The sequence below is a fragment of the Echinops telfairi genome, unplaced genomic scaffold (genome assembly GCF_000313985.2).
Source record: "Echinops telfairi isolate 266 unplaced genomic scaffold, ASM31398v2 ScPeMD7_31;HRSCAF=116, whole genome shotgun sequence".
NCBI classification, from domain to species: Eukaryota; Metazoa; Chordata; class Mammalia; order Afrosoricida; family Tenrecidae; genus Echinops; species Echinops telfairi.
The window spans coordinates 21687232-21704871 of NW_022103928.1; the positions used below are offsets into that span (position 1 = coordinate 21687232).

The following is a 17640-nucleotide window of genomic DNA, read 5'->3' on the forward strand; positions in this document are numbered from 1 at the left end:
CAAGGGTTCATGAGGGAGGGGGGAACAGGGAGGGAGGGGAAAAGGAGCAGATGACAGGGGTTGAGGTGGAGAACAAATGTTTCGAGAATGAAGAGCATAACGAATGTACAAATGTGCTTTACACAATTGATGTATGTATGGAATGTGATAAGAGTTGTATGAGCCCCAATACAATGATTTAAAAACATAAAATAAAAAATAAAATAAAATGAGGAGAAAAAAGTGAATTCCTTTGAAGACAAGCCTGGTCACCGACTTCCACAAGGTCGCCGTCTTGAAAGCCCTGTGAAGCAGTTTTGGCAACTGACAATAATGATCGCAATAGAAATATTGTAGGGATTCGTTGAAATAATGAAGAGAATCGTCACAAGGAGGGCATGCAATGTGCAGGCAGTAAATGTTAACAACCTGCACGACCGACTACTGATCATGATAGTAGCTATAGAAACCAGAAGGTTCAGGGAACTTGCACGAATATGTCCCCAAACGTGATTTCTTCCCTCTTATATCTATTGCCGTTGACTTCTTCGATTCCCTTTACACAAAAACCCTTTGAAAGAGTTATTTGTGTTGACTCTTTTGCTTCTTCATCTCAAATGTTCTGTCACACGCATTGCCCTTAAGTATTTATTTAGAATAATCGCTTTATTGAGTTAACTCATATCCCATACCACTCTCCATTCTATAATGCACAATTAAATGACTTTTCACATAGTCACAGAGATGTACAGCCATCACCACTCTCTAATTCTGGAATACTTTCATCATTCCGAAAAGAAAACACTACCCACTAGGAGTCACTCACTGTCTCGGTCGCCAGCAGTGCCAGCCTCTGACAGCCGCATTGTGCCTCCCCTATTGGCTTCATGAATGAGCACACACAGAACGCGGCTTTTTGTGTTTGGCTTCCTGCACTTAGCTGTGCTTTCTGCCTGTTTGTGGCCAACCCACGCTCCATTGTCTGGCTATGCCACAGTTTGCTTATTCCTCCATCATTTGCTAGGTATTTGGGCTGTTTCAACTTTTGTTAGCTAATATAAATAACACTGCAATGCTAGACTCAGGAAACATGGTAAAAAATAGACCACAAAACGGGTCTGTGAGGGAGTGTATCATGAAGCTTTAAATATATTCTTCAAATCCAAGCAGCTAAACTGCAATTCCAAGCAACATTTTGAAGCTTTTTATGAAGTAGATGGTTTGTCAGCATTTAAAGGAGCCCTGCCGGCACAGTCGTGAATGTACGCAGCTGCTCCGGGAAAGGCCAGCGTTTGAACCCACTAGTTACTCCACAGAAGAAAACTTCAGAAGTCTGCTCCTGTAAAGGTTTATGATTTTGGAAACCCTGTGGGGCACTTCTGCTTGGTGCTATGAATCAGAATCAACTCAACAGCAATTGGTTTGGTTTCTCTTAGGTGTTATCACTTAAGTTGGGACCACCAAGGCTCGACACGAATTCATGGAAACCATTATGTTGCGTTATCCCCATCTCTGGTGTTATAAGGTCCTATTTATCTGAAGGTCGTTCTATTGGAAGCCCATGGTCACGGTATTCCTTCACAGCTGTGAGATCTGAGCAGGCTGTATCATCATTTTCCCGGTTTGAGAAGTTGAGTGTGTTGTCAGGACTCCTGGATCAGCCCGTCACTTAAGAATTTGCGTGAAGATACCAGGTTGGGATGAAATCTATGCCCTTAGACTGAGCTGCTTGATGTCTTTGGTGCCACAGTGAATTTCAAATGGTTATCAGTGATCCAAAGTGGCATTTCCAGAACTGGATGGTAATAAAACCTATAGCAAAGTCTCTCAACACTGAATCCAGGAAAATGAGGTAAAACAAAGGAAAGGGGATCGGATAAGATGCTACTGGACCCAGGAGATTCCTCGAAGTCCACATCCAGACATGTCAATAGTAGACAGACAGTAGCAGGCATGCCCCGAAGAGCAAGGCAAAGGCTGATCAAAGTAATACAGGAAACCAGGGGAGCACTTAGCTATTAGCCTCAAGTACTGCTGTAGGACAGGTAAAGCAGGTAACAACTTGGTCCCCACCCTATTGGCAAGATAGGGTCAGGCAGGACGGTGGGAGGAAGGAAAGGCAGAACAGATGTGCTGAAAGGGCACACATAAGGTCAGTGAAGCACACACTTCCCCCAATTGCTGAGGGATCCATGACTGATGTCATCATTGGCTGGAGACTATTCTGGCAAAAACCACGCCTCTCTTTGGGGACTGTGCAAGCAGGGGTAATGGGAAGCTCCTCTCCACTCTGTTCACCTTGGACGGCCTTGCTCCCTGTCTCCGCTTTAGTAGCATATCAGGTTCCCTCCTTGGGCAGCAAAGCCATAGGGACACTTAATCTCGCCTTCTCCGGAGGCCTTTTGGAGGCGCGGAGCCTGATCATGGTCACTGAGACGGGGTGGGCGTAATCAGGGGATGAGGTGTGATTCTGTGTCTGCCTCTCCATATTTAGGCTTTTGATTTCCACATTCTTCTGCACAGTTTGTAATAACCTCTGGGACATAGCTCAAGGGCAGGAGTGAGGCTGCACTTCAGCCGAGGTACATACGATAGAGGCTATTTAGAAAGTAAAACTTTTAAATGGCAGTTTAGCCTCGAAGAATATATTGAATTAGCTGGGCTGTGTGCCTTGATGCAAGATCTCTGCATATTATCATTTCTATGTTTAATACCTCGCAGCCTTAGAAGGGCTCAACCTTCCTAATGCCACGACCCTTGAATACAGTTCATGTGATGGTGACTGACCCCCAACCGTAACATTATTTTCGTTACTACTTCATCACTGTCTTTGCCACTGTTAGGAATTGGACGACCCCTGTGAAAGGGTCGTTCAGCCCCCAAAGGGGTCGTGACCCACAGGTTGAGAACCGCTGGACTAGGGAAATGGCCTGTTCAGTCGGCAGACCCAGTGCGTGTGCTGCTGACGAGCACGGGTACGGGAATCTGACTATCGGGCTCGCTGTGGCCATTCTACCCTTGCCAACGGTGCCTTCCTCTTTGGAGCAGCCAGGGTTTCGTTTTTCGTTCTTTCCCCATCGGGAAGTGGGCACCGTAGTACAACTCTTTTCACAGGATGACGAAGGACACGAAGTGAGCTCAGTGCCGGGCACCGCGTTTTGGGTACGGTAGGGAGTAAGACCTGCTCTAGGATTCCTACTGGAACCCCGACTCGATCCCGCAGCCTATCCTCCTCCTCGGGCCTTCTCGTTTTCTCTTTCCTCAGGCAGTTTTCTGTAAGTCACTTCTTTCTTGTCAGTTTCAGAGTCGCCATGGTCACCTTGTAAGACGGGCTGTCATTTCAAAGCTCTGGTTAAATACAACGGAGACTGACAACGAGGATCAATTCCACAGGCCCCTCACACACCCTGGCATTTCACTCCAACCCTCGTATTCGCCACCGCGGTGTTCTCTTGTTTGGTGCCTCTCTGTTCTCAGCACATTTCAGATCGAGTGACTGAGGGTGAACTTCGTTTTCCTCTGAAAAATAATCCACCAGGACCCAATGTGGAGTAATTGGGCTTCGTGAAGCATCACTGTCAAGTCTAAAAATATAAGGAAAGATAGTTACGTTTTATTGTCTCTCTCTTTCTTGTACCGTTTCAGCATGTTCATGTCCACATTCTCCCCAGGAAGACTGGAGACTTCAGCAGAAATGACAGCGTCTATGATGAGGTGGGTCTGCTCTTTCTCATCCTATGGATTGATCATAGGGGTCGTGTCAGTGTGATGGAAACAGCCTAATGAACTGTGGATCACCCAGATCTGCTCTTAAAGAAATTCTACCCAGTGTAATTTGGGAAGTAGGGACAGAGCCCAAGGAGTCAAGCAGGGCCATTATGGAAACTTAAGAATATTAATTTTAATGATTTTTCATTCTTACATGAATATGATCAGAAACCAAGTCCTTGTGATTTCTACTTTACAATTGACCTTGGCATTAACTATATGTTGCACAAGGACATGGCTTAGAGACTCTCAATGGAGAAGTCCTACAGTGCCACTCATGGGGACACAGATCTAGATCCATTTTCTTTTCTTTCAGTCATTTAATATAATGAGTTCCCAAACACCTTTGGAACTCAGTTTATCTATTCAAATAACACTTATTCAGAGTTGAACTTTGAATTGTCATCAGCAGAATGTACATTTGGTTTGAAGGAGGTAAATGTAACTGGTGTCATCAATATCGAACAGTTAATGAACTTCTGAGAATTTCCATTCAAATACATAGAAGTGCAATCACCACAGACACGCGTCAGCAAGAGCTAGAGGGTCAGCTCTTTGGGTGACGTCTACATGAGAGACCTTTGGTGTTTGTGCCGCACTGGGTCAAAATGTAAGATGGAAATGGTTTTTCCATCTATGTACTCTTAGAAGGACAAGTATATTTTCCCCATGTAAAAGCTGATTGTGTGGCACGGTTCCTTGGAATGCTTGGCTGAAAAAGACATTTAAGCTGTTTCTGGAAAAGTGCTGTGATTGATGAACAATATCTACCTTGGGTGTTAGAAAGTTGCCGAGTTAGACATCTACTCAATACACCTATTGTACTCTTTCGAGAATGATCCAAAGATATGTATATATGTTTATGTATAAACATATGTATATGTTTATCCATATATGTGTATTTAAATATACATATATGCTTTATTTTGGTTGCTTATCACATGCATCTGATGAAAATATTTGTTTATGCATTGATCTGTCTTCACAGTTTCTTTGAGGTAACTAGATGCTACCATCCTCATGTGTCTATCCATTTGTCATACTGGGATGGCTTGTGTGTTGCAGTGTTGCTGGAAACTATGCCACCAGCATTTCAGATGCCAGCAGGGTCACCCCTAGTGTACCAGTATCAGTGGGCCCAACAGACTAAGGACAAAAGAGCAAGGAAAAATAAGTAGTCCATTTCTGAGGGACTAGCAACTGAAACTCTCATGAATAGAAGGGGAACATGGTCAGATACAGAGTTGGAAGATGAGCCCCTCAGGTAGGAAGGCACTCAAAATACGACCGGAGAAGAACTGCCTCCTCAAAGTAGAGTCCGTTTTAAATGACATGGTTGGAGCAAAGCTTTCATGACCTTCTTTTGCTAACCAGGCATAACTCAAAATGAAAAGGAACCGCTGTAATCATCTGTAAATAACTGGAACACAGAATGTACACAGTATGAGTCTTGGAAAATTGGAAGTTGTCAGAAGATTGGCAACTATGAGGCAGACAGACATATAGTTTCCTTTGTTAATAATGGTAAATTCCAAAGTAATGTGATGATATCCATTGTCCAAAAGAATGTTTCAAAACCTATCTTACAGTACAACCCTGTGTGCAGTAACATCTGCAAACCTGTAGGGAAGTTAATACAACTGTTATTCAAAGTTCTGCACCAATCACCAAAGCTAGTGATGAAGAAATTGAAGAATTCTATCAACTTATTTGGCCTGGTATTGATCAAATCTGCAATCAAAGTAATCACATGTGATTGGAATGGGGAAGTTGGAAACAAAGGAATAATAGTTGAAAATATTATAATAGTTGAAAAATATTGCCCTGTTGATAAAAATGAAGCTGGAGATGATGAGATGGAAGTTTGTAACCATTGCGAATGGCCTTGCTAATATCTTTTTCATTAAGGAAAACAGTTATAATACACATTAGTTTAGAATAGGTTCTCTAGAGAAGAAAAACCAGTGACATATATATGTGCATAAAGAGAGATGTTTATATCAAGCAAAATGGTTCATACAGTTGCAGAAGTGGTTATGTCCAGTGTTATTGTCAGATATTATACTGGAGACTTTTCCTTCCTCCTGTGGCTGCCAGTAGCTGGTGGGCCAGGAAGTCAAGAAGCGGGAAATCTTGGAAGCTAGAAGATCAGAGGCTTGTGGAGGCAGTGGCATATTGGCAGATTTACGGATCAGATGCTATGTCAGGTTGCGGATAGCGCCCAGGATCAGAAGTCAATATTCCAAGCCACTGGCACAGATACAAGATTCAGTCAGGCACAAATGAAAGAGAGCGAGAGTTCTCTTTATAAATTTGAATAGGCCATACGTCAAGGACACACCATCAGGCTGTGACTTGCACCTTAAGGGGGAGGCTGTACTGCTGCACTGCTGGGAATCCTGGCCCAGCCAAATTGACACAAAACTTAGCTATCATGCACATGGATGTTACCATGTGGAATGCAAAGGAATCAATTTGACGGCATCTGTGGGAAGAAACATTGGAGATGCTCAATATCATCAAAGTCCATCTATCAATTGTTCATATGCAAGTTCAATTTGAAGATGAAGAAATTAAATTAAGTCCATGGGAGCCAAAACACAACCTTGAGTATAACCCAGCAGAATTTAGAGCTCATTTAAGTAACAGATTTGACACGTTGAACACTAATTACCTTAGACTAGATGAATTATGGGATGACACCAAGGACATCATCATACATGGAGAAAACAAAAGGTCACTTAAAATACAGGACAGAAAGATAAAGATGAAAGTGAATTTCAGAAGCGATCCAGAACTTGCTCTTGAATATAGAGAATCTAAATTGAATGGAAAAAGTACAGAAATAAAAGAACTAAACAGAAATATTCGATGGGTAGCTAGAGAAGACAACGTAAAGCATTATAATGAAATATGCAAATACCTGGATTAGAAAACCAGATAAGATAATCAAGCTCAACCTATCTCAAACTGAAATAACCAAGGAAAATAAACGGAAGCCTGGGTTGCTATATTGATGGATTCTATGAGCAAAATCTTGAATTATGCTGGAAATGCCTAAAGAAGATGGAAGGCATAAAGAGTCACTATTCCAAAAAGAATTAGTCTGCATGCCCCAAGTCAAAGCAGTAGCATCTGGTCAAGAACTAATGAGAAGACACCAGAAATATGTTTGCTTGTGTTTTATTGACTGTGAAAGGATTCCACTGTGCTGACCATAACACCTTACAGATAACATTGTGAAGAATGGGAATTTTAGAACACTTCACTGTGTTCCCGTAGTTCTTGTACACAGAAACACCAAAACACAAAGGAATGCTGCATGGTTTAACATCAGGAAATGTCTGCCTCGGCGTCTATCCTTTTACCATACTCATTCAGTCCATATGCTGAGCAAATCATTCAAGAAGCTGGGCTCTTCATAAGAGAAAAGGCAACCAGGAGTGGAACATGGCTTATTAACAATATATGATAGGCAGATGACACAGCCTTGCTTCTTGAAAGCAAAGAAGATTTGAAAAACTGAGGAATATCCAGGATTTCAGCCTTCAATATGGATTGTAACTCAACATAAAGAAATCCAAAATCCTCACATTAGACCATAAAGATTGAAATTGTCAAGGATTTAATTTTACTTCAATTACAAATCCGTGCTCATGGAGGCAGCAAGCAGTAAATCAAACGATGGATTACATTGGGCAACTCTTCTGCCAAAGACATCTTTAAAGTGTTAAAGAGCAAAGGTGTCCCTCACTTCAAGGACTAAGATGGGTCTGACCGGACCTATGGAATTTTCAATCACCTTATGTTTGTGAAATCAAGACAGTGGGTAAGGAAGACAGGAGAATAATTGATGTGTGTGAATGATGGTACTGGGGAAGGTTATTGAAACCCTGCAAACTGATGAAGAACGTGCACATCTGTCCCCCAGGCAGCACAGCCATAATGTCCCTTAGAAGTGAGAATAGTTAGAACTCATTTCACCTATTTGGGACATGTTAACAGGAGAGACGAGTGCTTGGAAAAGGATATCATCCTTGGGAAAGTGGAAGGTCAGCTCCAAAGAGGAAGCCGTCTATGAGACGAACTGACACAGAGGCTCCAACAATGGGCTCGAACATAACAACAGTCACAAACATGGCACAGGACCAGTGTTTCATTCTGTTGTATGCAGTGTGATTGTGAATTGAAACTGACTTCGGTGCCCCTAACATTAACAACAATTGACATGACAGGCTACCCAGACTCGAAAAATAAAGAATGAGAATTCTGCTATCAATAATGACATTTAAAGTCTCATTTAAGGTGACTATCATGCCTTTAGGACCTCTTTCTCTGTGTCATGCTTCCTGTGTTTGTGTATGTGTGTGCTGCCCAAAGCTGCAGTGGACCTGGGTAGTATTGAAATGGATTGAAATGGATAGCCACAGATGCCTAAAAGCTAACCGGCGAACCAGTCGCTGAACACTAAGTTCCCAGGAAGTCTCGGCCCTGGAGATTCCAAGCCAATACATTTTTGAAGTGCTCAACAATCAGTAATTATGTACATATAAAGAAGGCCCCAGGAAATTCTGGTACACAGCTAGGTTTGGGAATAGGCTTTCTCCCAAATTTGAGCTTTCCCAACCTATAATCCTATAATATTATAATCTGGATTTATTTTCATTGAATGTGGAATGGGCCGTGGAGGTTGGTAAGGGCTTACTCCTACTTGAAGAAAATCAAAATTATGGAATAATTATGAAGAGATGCATTTAGAAAAATTATAAGCACTTTTCTTATTAGCATAAACTGAGGTTAATAAAATGTTGCCAAGTACAGGATATTTTAATGAATAAATTAGCTCATGATTTATATACAAGTGAATACAGCTAAAGTGGTATTCAAAGTGCTTGAAAAAGACTGTTTTCTTAGACGGAACAGTCACCTTGAAGTCTTATTTATATTCGGAATGTGCTTGTCACAGACGTTGCAAGACGACGTTTGCGGGCTTCTTTCTCCCTTCCTCTCTTGCCCCTGTGCACATGCTCTTGTGGCAACTCCAGCTCCACAGACGACGTGGCTCAGGGTCTCACCTCCCACCGACCTGAAGGAAGATCTCAGGGCAAGGAATTTCTCTCAGATGCGTTCTCTGTTTCACCCCTTTCCACGAGCACCGCGAACAAAGATTGTGGGGCAGGACTGTGAAGAAGCTGAAGTTGGGTGGCTAGCACAATCCTGTTCAAACCGTCATCCCTCCTCTCGTGTGACAACTTTGGGTCTTCTAGTTCCCCCCGTCTTTCAAAGAGCTATAGGCATTCAAGGGGTGCTGCAACAAGTCCATGGAAAATAGAATTCAAGATAGCAATTTCCCCCACAACTTTTTGATGCCTTTTAGTATATACCGCTCGACAAGATCATTGTGTGTTCTCTGTGAGACGCTGTTTTGCAATGCTTGTTCCAGAATTTAGGACACTGTTTTGATGTTGTTGCTAATTGTTACCATTACTTGATGTTGAGTCCACTCTGGCTCATGGTCACCCCATCTGCAGTAGCAGAAAATGTTGCCCGATTTTGTGCCACCTTCCTGATCACTGGCATGTTCGGGTCCACTGCTGCAGCCTTTGCTTATGCTGAGCACCTGCCAACCTAATGAGCGCCTGGTCTAGCGCTGGACCAGACCCCCTCGGCTTCGTTTCAGAAGAGGTCGTCCGAATATGCCACTAAACCCAGTCTGCTAGGGCTGACCTTGTTTAGTCTCTCCTGTTAACATGTCCCAAATAGGTGAAATGAGTTCTAACTATTCTCACTTCTAAGGGACATTATGGCTGTGTTGCCTGTGGGACAGATTTGCACGTTCTTCCATCAGTTTGCAGGGTTTCAATAACCTTCCCCAGTACCGTCATTCACACACATCAATTATTCTCCTGTCTTCCTTACCCACTGTCTTGATTTCACAAACATAAGGTGATTGAAAATTCCATAGGTCCCGTCAGACCCATCTTAGTCCTTGAAGTGAGGGACACCTTTGCTCTTTAACAGCTTCCGGGATTCTAGGAACATGCAAGATACCATAGTATTAGAAACTGACAGACCATTGATTGGAGTGTTTGATACACAGGAAACGTTTAGTAATGAATAGCATTTGTAATGTTGTTATCAGTATTATTAATTTTTTTTATTTTACTAGGAGTCTGACAGCTCTTATCACAAACCATACACATATCCATTGTGTCAAACACATCTGTACGGGACAGCAGAAAAGTGGGTGAAATGAGATCGCGATCGGTGTAAGACATCAAAAAAAAAAGGAAACATTTATAAATTGTCACTATTATTTATGAAAGTAACAATGCAGCGAAAAGAGGGTTGAGCTAGTAATAAGAAATTGTAGTTCTAAACAACAACAGCAAGGATATTAAATGTGATCATGGTAAAACTTCAATTTGAAAAAAAACCAACCAATTTCTTTTAAAAAATCTACTCTATCCTAACATTGAGCTAAGTACTAGAGGTATGTTTTGAAGAAAGCAAATTAGACCTTCTCTCAAGGTTTATGTAAGTCCTTATTTCATTCTTAAAATGTTTTTATGGTTAAAAAAAAGAAAACAAATAGATGATCTTAGAACCACATTTCCAGATGGGAGCGTGGAAGCTCAGACACAGGAAGCATCTTGCTGAAGCCATGCCACTCTTTGTTTAGGGTAGAACGCAGATGCAAAACCAGCCCTCCGGATGCTGTCGTCCAGCTCTCGTTCCCAGAGTTGGATTTATAACTTTGGCCTCTGAATCTTCCTTCTCAGTTTCTTCTTCTTTGAATAAATTTACCTTTCCAGGTTGAGTACGTAATAGGACAATGACTATGCAAGTGGCAAGGGAAGCATGAAGCATCGTTGATGCATTATTGGTACAAAATAGCACGTGCATTAAACTTGAGTGATCTTAATCAGAAATGATGGAAGGATGAGGGACGGATGGCATCCATTAGATTGATGGGTGTGCTCACCCTAGATTATGCATCTGTTTATGAAACACAACAAACTGGCTGCCGGGAGGGGGAAAGGTGGGGAACAGGGATAGCCTGAGGCTGAGCCTAATAAGATAGCATTGTATTCCAACTGTGACATACATGGAAGCGATAACTAGAGGACCCCTGTATTATAAATCATCTGGGAATGCTGTGCTCTATCTGGGCACAGTTTTAAGGGAAAGTGACAAACTGCAGAAGGCTCACAAGAAGTTGATGGGTGGCAGGATCTTGGAACTGTGATTTGGGCATGGTTTGGTGGTGGAGAGATTTTGTGTAGCAAAGAAGACTTGTATAGAAAAGACAGTGATTTGTGGAGAACAAAACCTAACTAACACTAGGCCGCTGAGTCAATTCCTAGTCACAATGACCCGAGTTAGGGTTTCTCATGTATAAACCTTTCTGTGAATTGCCTCATCATCATCCTACAGAGAGCTTGTGGGGTTTGAACCACCATCTTTTTAGTTATCAAGCTAACACTCACCTAATGGAATCACCAAGGTTCAGGTGCATATTTACAAATATCTCAAGGACATACAGGTGGAAACTATGTTCTACGTGGCTTCCGATAGCAGATTTTGGACTCTCAAGTTAACAAGAAGGCAAAGATCAGCTATAAGTAAGGACAGGACAAATTGATTAAATCATCTGAAAATTTAGGTATCCTTGCAGGAGGGTGAGCTTCTCTTGTTTGGATTCATCCATGCAGAAAATAGATCACCATGGTCCTTCAGAAAAATTTCTATATTCAGTCCCGGAAAGGTCTATGTGAAAATTTATATCACTTTCAGTGGAAAAAATCCTGTGATTCTTGCCTTTACAAATCAGGCCCATTTGATCATTAATTTCATTTTTAAGTTATACAAGTTCTAATGCAAATATCATGTCTGTTATTACTCGTGCATTTTGGTAGTTGGCATTAAAACGGTATTTTTTTCTTTGGCTCTTGAAATACAAGGTTTAACTCTTACTGGACATAGATGGCTTTAGATGGCAGCTGTAGGACTATCGAGTTACACGGAGGTCACTATCAGCTGCATATAATGGTAGGGCAAAATGATGAAAACTTCTGAAAACTTAGGCTGTTTTGTAAGAAGGTGATTTTTCTCATTCCAAGACTTTTTCCTGTTTATTCTCCAGCTCAGGATTGCATATTGATGGCATGGGCCTGGAAGCCTCAACCAGTGTCTTCGTGATCTAGTGTCGCCATGACAGAAGCCTCACAAGGGGATGGCTTTCACAAGCAGCCATTTGTTTTCTGACAGTTTAAGAGACTAGAAGTCCAGATGCAGGGTGCACGCTCTAGGAAAAAGCTCTCTCTCTCTGCTGGCTCTGAGGAAATATCCTTGTCTCCTTTCAAATCTGCAGGCCTGGCTTTCCTGGGAGATCTCCCTGTACTTTGGCAGTCACCTTCTCCTGGGTCTGGGGAGTTCTCAGGGCAGCAATCCTGGGGCCTGCAGGCCTGCTCCTCTGCTGGCTCTTTCTCCTTGGCGGGACTGAAATCCCTCCCACTCTGCTTGCTTCTTTCTCCATTTACCTCTTGTCACATAAGAGGAAATCTGTTTATGTAAGATCGGGGCTGTGACCTGAGTTAGGGTGGCAACTAAAGTTAGGACCTGAACCCTGTCTAATGAACACAATATACATAACCTACCCTCTTTAACAGGACCTGGTATTCCCAAAGCGGGCAATACCGCCCCCTGGGGGTTCTGGAACAAGGTGGGGAAGGGTAGCAAATGCAGATAACTGCACTGGATCCTGAATTACGGGCTGTATAGTACAAAACTCGTTCATTGCGGTGGAAGGCACCGAGTTATTTATTTTCTGGAAAGGGGAGAGTAGGCCAAATAAATCTGGGGACCGATATGATATAAAATAATCCTGCCTGATTAACCGTAACCAAAACATACCCAGCACACCGCACAACAGGGTAATCACACAGTATTGGGAATCATGGCTTAGTCAAGTTGATACATATATATATATTTGACCCGTGGGGTGGGGAGGGGAGGGCAGGGGAATAATTCAATCTATGTGTTTTATTTTGGCTGCAAAATATTTTTCTGAATCTAAATGCGGTGGAGCCTGGCACTCATTTTCTAGGTTGCTGGAGTCCCATCACTCCTGACTTTAACCAGAGTCGCTCCGATCCTTCATACTCGCTCTCCCCCCTCTGAAAGCATTTGACTATGAGATAGCTGTCTCCTTTCTGGGAGTCCTCTCGTCTCTCAAACTTCCCTCAAACAGTATTAATTCTCTGGGATCCCCTGCCTCGGCCACTGTGCGTGACACTTATTACAGCATCCACTTTACCATGGCACAGGAGGAGTTTATTACATTTCTGCAGCGTCCTGAAGAGGGACTCTTGTGTCATGAGACTGAAGCGGCTTGAACGAGCTCCTACGTGCAAGTGTTGAACTGTGCCTGGTCCCAGGTGCTTAGACAACGCCAGCTTCTGTTCTTATTGCTGTGATGGCCGCTGCCGGAATCATCTGCTCTCCTTCATGACATAGGACAGGCGCCACCACCCCCTTAGCTGCCTTTGCTCTAGGCCTCGTCTCGCCCACGGTATTTCAGATGCTGTGCCCACACCCAGCTCTCATATGCGCCGCTTAGTAATCCCACGCTCCCCCTCAGACTCAACGCGTCTGGAAGGGCGAGGACCATCTCCTCGCCAAAACATCTCCTCTTGCTTTCTCTCCCTCGGCAGAGTCCTTAGCATCCTAGACTCCTTCCATTCCTCAAGGTGGATGGTGTGCAGTTGCTTACAGGTGTCTCCTTTATCCCTTGCTTCTATCCACCACAAGGCTGCTTTCCATTCTTGATGCGGTTTCAACCCGCCCTTTCACTATCACCTCCACCCGCGGCATGTCCAACTCTTTCAAGCCGCTCACTCTTTCTGCTCCCCAATTTTTACCACCCCCTCCTCACTTCTTCTCCCTGCTCCTTTTAAAATTATTATCTAACTTGCCAGAGATGTCAAAACTAAACTGCTGATCTGATTATTATTGTTCGCCAGATCAAAACTCTGAAATGCCCCCGCCCCCCACCCCCGTCGTGCAGATCTATGTTCTCCGGTGTGGCCTTTGCTGCCCCTCTGGAGCTGCGCATGCCGGTCTCGCCTGGTTCACATTTTCCCAACCTTCACTCATACTTAATGCCTTGGTAACGTCTAATTGCTCTCTCTTAACTGCTGCCGTTGTATCGTGTTCCCCTCCAGCCTAGAATGTCCTCCATCCCTAGAAGTTTCTTAATACTGACAAGTGACCACAGAGATGATGCAGGAGAGCAAGCCGACTCCAAAGCGTAAGCTTCTGCAGCCTTCATTTCCCCCAAGCCTGCTCCTCCTTCAATTCGTCTGACTCCGCTTATCTGACACCCAGTTACTTCCATGTAAAGGACGCATCCTTGGTATGTTCTATGCAATGTCCCGTCGGATTTGACCTCTAAAATCTATCCTGTATTCATATGGTTCTTTTCTTTTCATTGCTCCCACACCCGTGCTAGCCATGATGCTTTCTTGCCAAGGCTACTCTACTGGCTTGCTACCTGGTCTCCCTGCTTCCACTCCAGCCTTCCGAGAATCTCTTTTCCATTCAACAGCCATAGTGATGGTTTATGACTATCTCTCAAATCCCAGAACACATCTCCACTGTCTACCCAGTCTACTCAGACAAATAACAAGGCCTTTATGCCCATGTCATCTGTGCTCTGCCACCTCCTCAGCTCTTGTAGTTTTTTTGTCATTACGGTCCACTTGTTTTTATCCGATATGTCACCCCTATTCGCGCCCCAGGGCCTTTGCACATGTGCGTGTGGTGTTTTTCCCCCTTTGCTTAGAACCTCTTCCATCTTATCTTCCTGTCTTCATCCAAATCTAAATTAAAGTTTAGATTTGTTTCCTAGATTTTCCTCCCCCAACTAAGATAGGGAATCTCTCTCCATAGCAACTCATATCATAGTGCTGTGTTTATTTGCTTCTTAGAACTTGCCACATATTGAATAGCTTAATAGCTGGTTAAATGCACAACTTTGACATTTAAAAAATAAGCTCTGTATTCTATTGTAAACAATACTCTCTACTTTTATACTACTGAGTTTGATAATTTATTGCAATGGCCACACAGAACTACAGACAATGCTCACGAGAATGGGGTTTATTAAAGAAGTTATAGATGTAGATGTTCTGTCAGGAAATGTTACAATTGTCCTTTGGGCTGCGAATAAATGCCCAAAAGGCATGCAACTCTGCTGTAAGGCTCAACCCTAAGGCATTCAGCTGTAGCTTCCATGAGTCAATGGACCCGTCCTTCCCAATCTGAGGCACCCCACTCCAGGAGCCAGGTCCTGATGCTGATTCTCATTGACTCCTCCTCTTCTGGATCAAGGAGGTGCACTGGACAGGTATCTCTGGGTCCAGAAGACATGCTCCTCTCTGAACTAGTATTAGACGTGAAAGCCTCCCCTCCTGCTCGCAGAGGGCTCATTTTATACCCAGCCAGACAGCAATCCAATGGAGCCTATGAACAACTACTCACAGGTGAATCCTATCAATGTATCCCCACCCTCTCCATACCCATCAGGAAAAGGTCTTTTGGTGACAGTTACAGAGATGTTTATAAGAAGAGTCATTAAATTATGCATTGCCTCTGCAATGCCTCATCTAGCTCTTCAATGTATAGATGTTGGATGATGGAGCAAAGTGTTAAATTAAAGGAACTGGAACTTGACATTTCTTACTATTTCTACCATCCTTTAAGGGAGGGTACATCCTGTTTTTCAGAGGGTAGCTTCATGAACTCATTCCTAGGTTGATTGAAGTGCTGACATGGTGAGTGTGGCTGCCTGAAGTGAATTTAATAGGGGGTTGGTAGAACGGGCAATCCTTTGATAAGAAAGCTGTACAGAGGGCTATAAATTGTGCCCGACTGGAAAGACTTGTAGAAGCAATTACAAACCTTATCCACTTGCGAACGAAGTCTGGTAGACACCTGTCAAAGTTGATAAGTAACTTGTTTCCCATAAAAACGGAGATTTCTTGTTTGTAATAAACACAGTGGTAGGATTTGCTGAAAGCAAGCCTGAAAGACTCCTTCCTTTCATATTGACCTTGATTATTATCTGTGAACTTATCTTTACCTACTCCTCCTCCGGGTCTCTTTTATGGACTTATCCTGGTCTGTTTGGTCCACTTATTCCTTTGGTATTGGAAAGCTGAACCCCTCTCCCTCAAACTAGGCTTCACCCTTTCCAAACTGGAATCTTGTTTTTGATTCTCCTTGCAGAGCTAGTTCATTGGTAGCTCCTACACTCTTTCCACTTCTGTGTTCTTTAAAGTTCTATGAATTATGTGAGGCCTGCTCTGAACTCAGTGGGCCCTTTATGACCATGACAAGTTGATGAAGATTATGATAATGACACAAATGGGTCCTTGGATAAAAGCTAATGTGAGAGAAGGAAACACCCATGGCCCAATACCATGGCGCAACATCTCATTAACTCAGGAAGAGCCCAAGCTCCATTTCAAATAAGCAACTCTTATAACTGTATTAGACAATTCATCAAATGTTTATGGGGGACATGGAATGGCTGTGATTGTGCAATGTATATAAAATGCATTACAGACTAAGGAAGTGGCTATTATTAAAGCAAATGGGAATAGCAATCAGCAATTGGATAAATTCAACCATGAATTTAATAGACAGAGGCACTGTGGGTTCAAGCCTGTCATGGGAAACAGTTGCTTGGCTTAACACGATACACGAGCAAAATCAATTTTCTAAAATGCAGGTCATTTGGCCCTGAGGGCTACAGAGAACCATTATATTGCTGATGATATTTATTGTTGAACTTGGATCTCTTTCACACACCATTTGACAATGGGCTCGAAGTCCATGGCTCCCCAGTTGATTGTCCAAAAGAGACGGAATGTTTTAGTGAGGCAGTTTATTTGTTTTTGTTTTTGTTTTTTCCTGTGGGTTCACTGATGTCCTCAGACTGAAGGATAAATTACTGGGTTTGGGAAATTTGGGGAATAAAGACTTTGGTACCTCCTGTTCAGAATAAAATAACTCCATAGTTTTTTCTACATTCTTAGGGAATGTTAACCTCAAAGAATGTGAATATGGATGTCATACTAGTAAATAAGCATAAAGTGGTGGCAATTTAATGATCTTTGACTATGTGAATTTCTGAATGCTCTATGGTTGTCTAACTTGTGATAAGAGAACCGAGTAGACAGCTGGTTGACCTTTCCCTATGTCAGAACGTGATGTGGCTTACAGGAGAGGAACATAAAATTAGGAGAGAAATATTTATCTTGTTAAAAATCATTTTCTCCTAATTTAACCAGCAGAAATAAAAACGTAGTACCTATTTCATGTTAGTCATGTTTTGTTAGAATCTACGGATTGGAGAATGTTGAGAAATGTGAAGGGGAAGAATGATGATAATGGTGGTCTAAGAAAATAATGTCCTGGAAATTAAAGTGAATAGATACTCAAAGAAAACAAAAGTGTCACTGGTGATAAGGGGGCGAGAGCCTACAGAGTGAGCCCTTAGACAAAGGGCCCTGCTGGGGTCTTTCCAAGAGCCTGCTCTGAGAATTGCCTTTGGGCGTCCCAGGACACACCCACCCCTGCTACGCTGCAGTCTTCTGTCCTTTGAATAGACTAAGTTACATGTTAGTGGAAACAGGCAAACAAAAGTTAACCACATGTCAGTCTACCCACAGCACCAGAGTAGAATCACTCCACTAAGCATCTCGGTTTGTTACTGTCTCATTATTTTTCTGAAGAAAACGTGGTTGTTTTATTGAATAAAACACAGTTTTATCTGCCTTCCACAGTGAATTTTCTTTCCAGACATATTTGCTATTCTGCCAGAAA

The 17640-nt window shown here is 42.7% G+C and overlaps 1 protein-coding gene across 7 annotated transcripts in view; it reads left to right on the forward strand.

Moving 5' to 3' along the window:
* FHIT (fragile histidine triad diadenosine triphosphatase) overlaps positions 1-17640 on the forward strand; it is a 1817667-nt gene that overhangs the window by 1580532 nt on the left and 219495 nt on the right. For all 7 annotated transcript variants that reach the window (XM_045289941.1, XM_045289943.1, XM_045289944.1 and 4 more), the window contains one exon: positions 3625-3693. In XM_045289941.1, coding sequence (XP_045145876.1) covers positions 3625-3693 — 69 coding nt within the window. The remainder of the gene's footprint in view (positions 1-3624; positions 3694-17640) is intronic.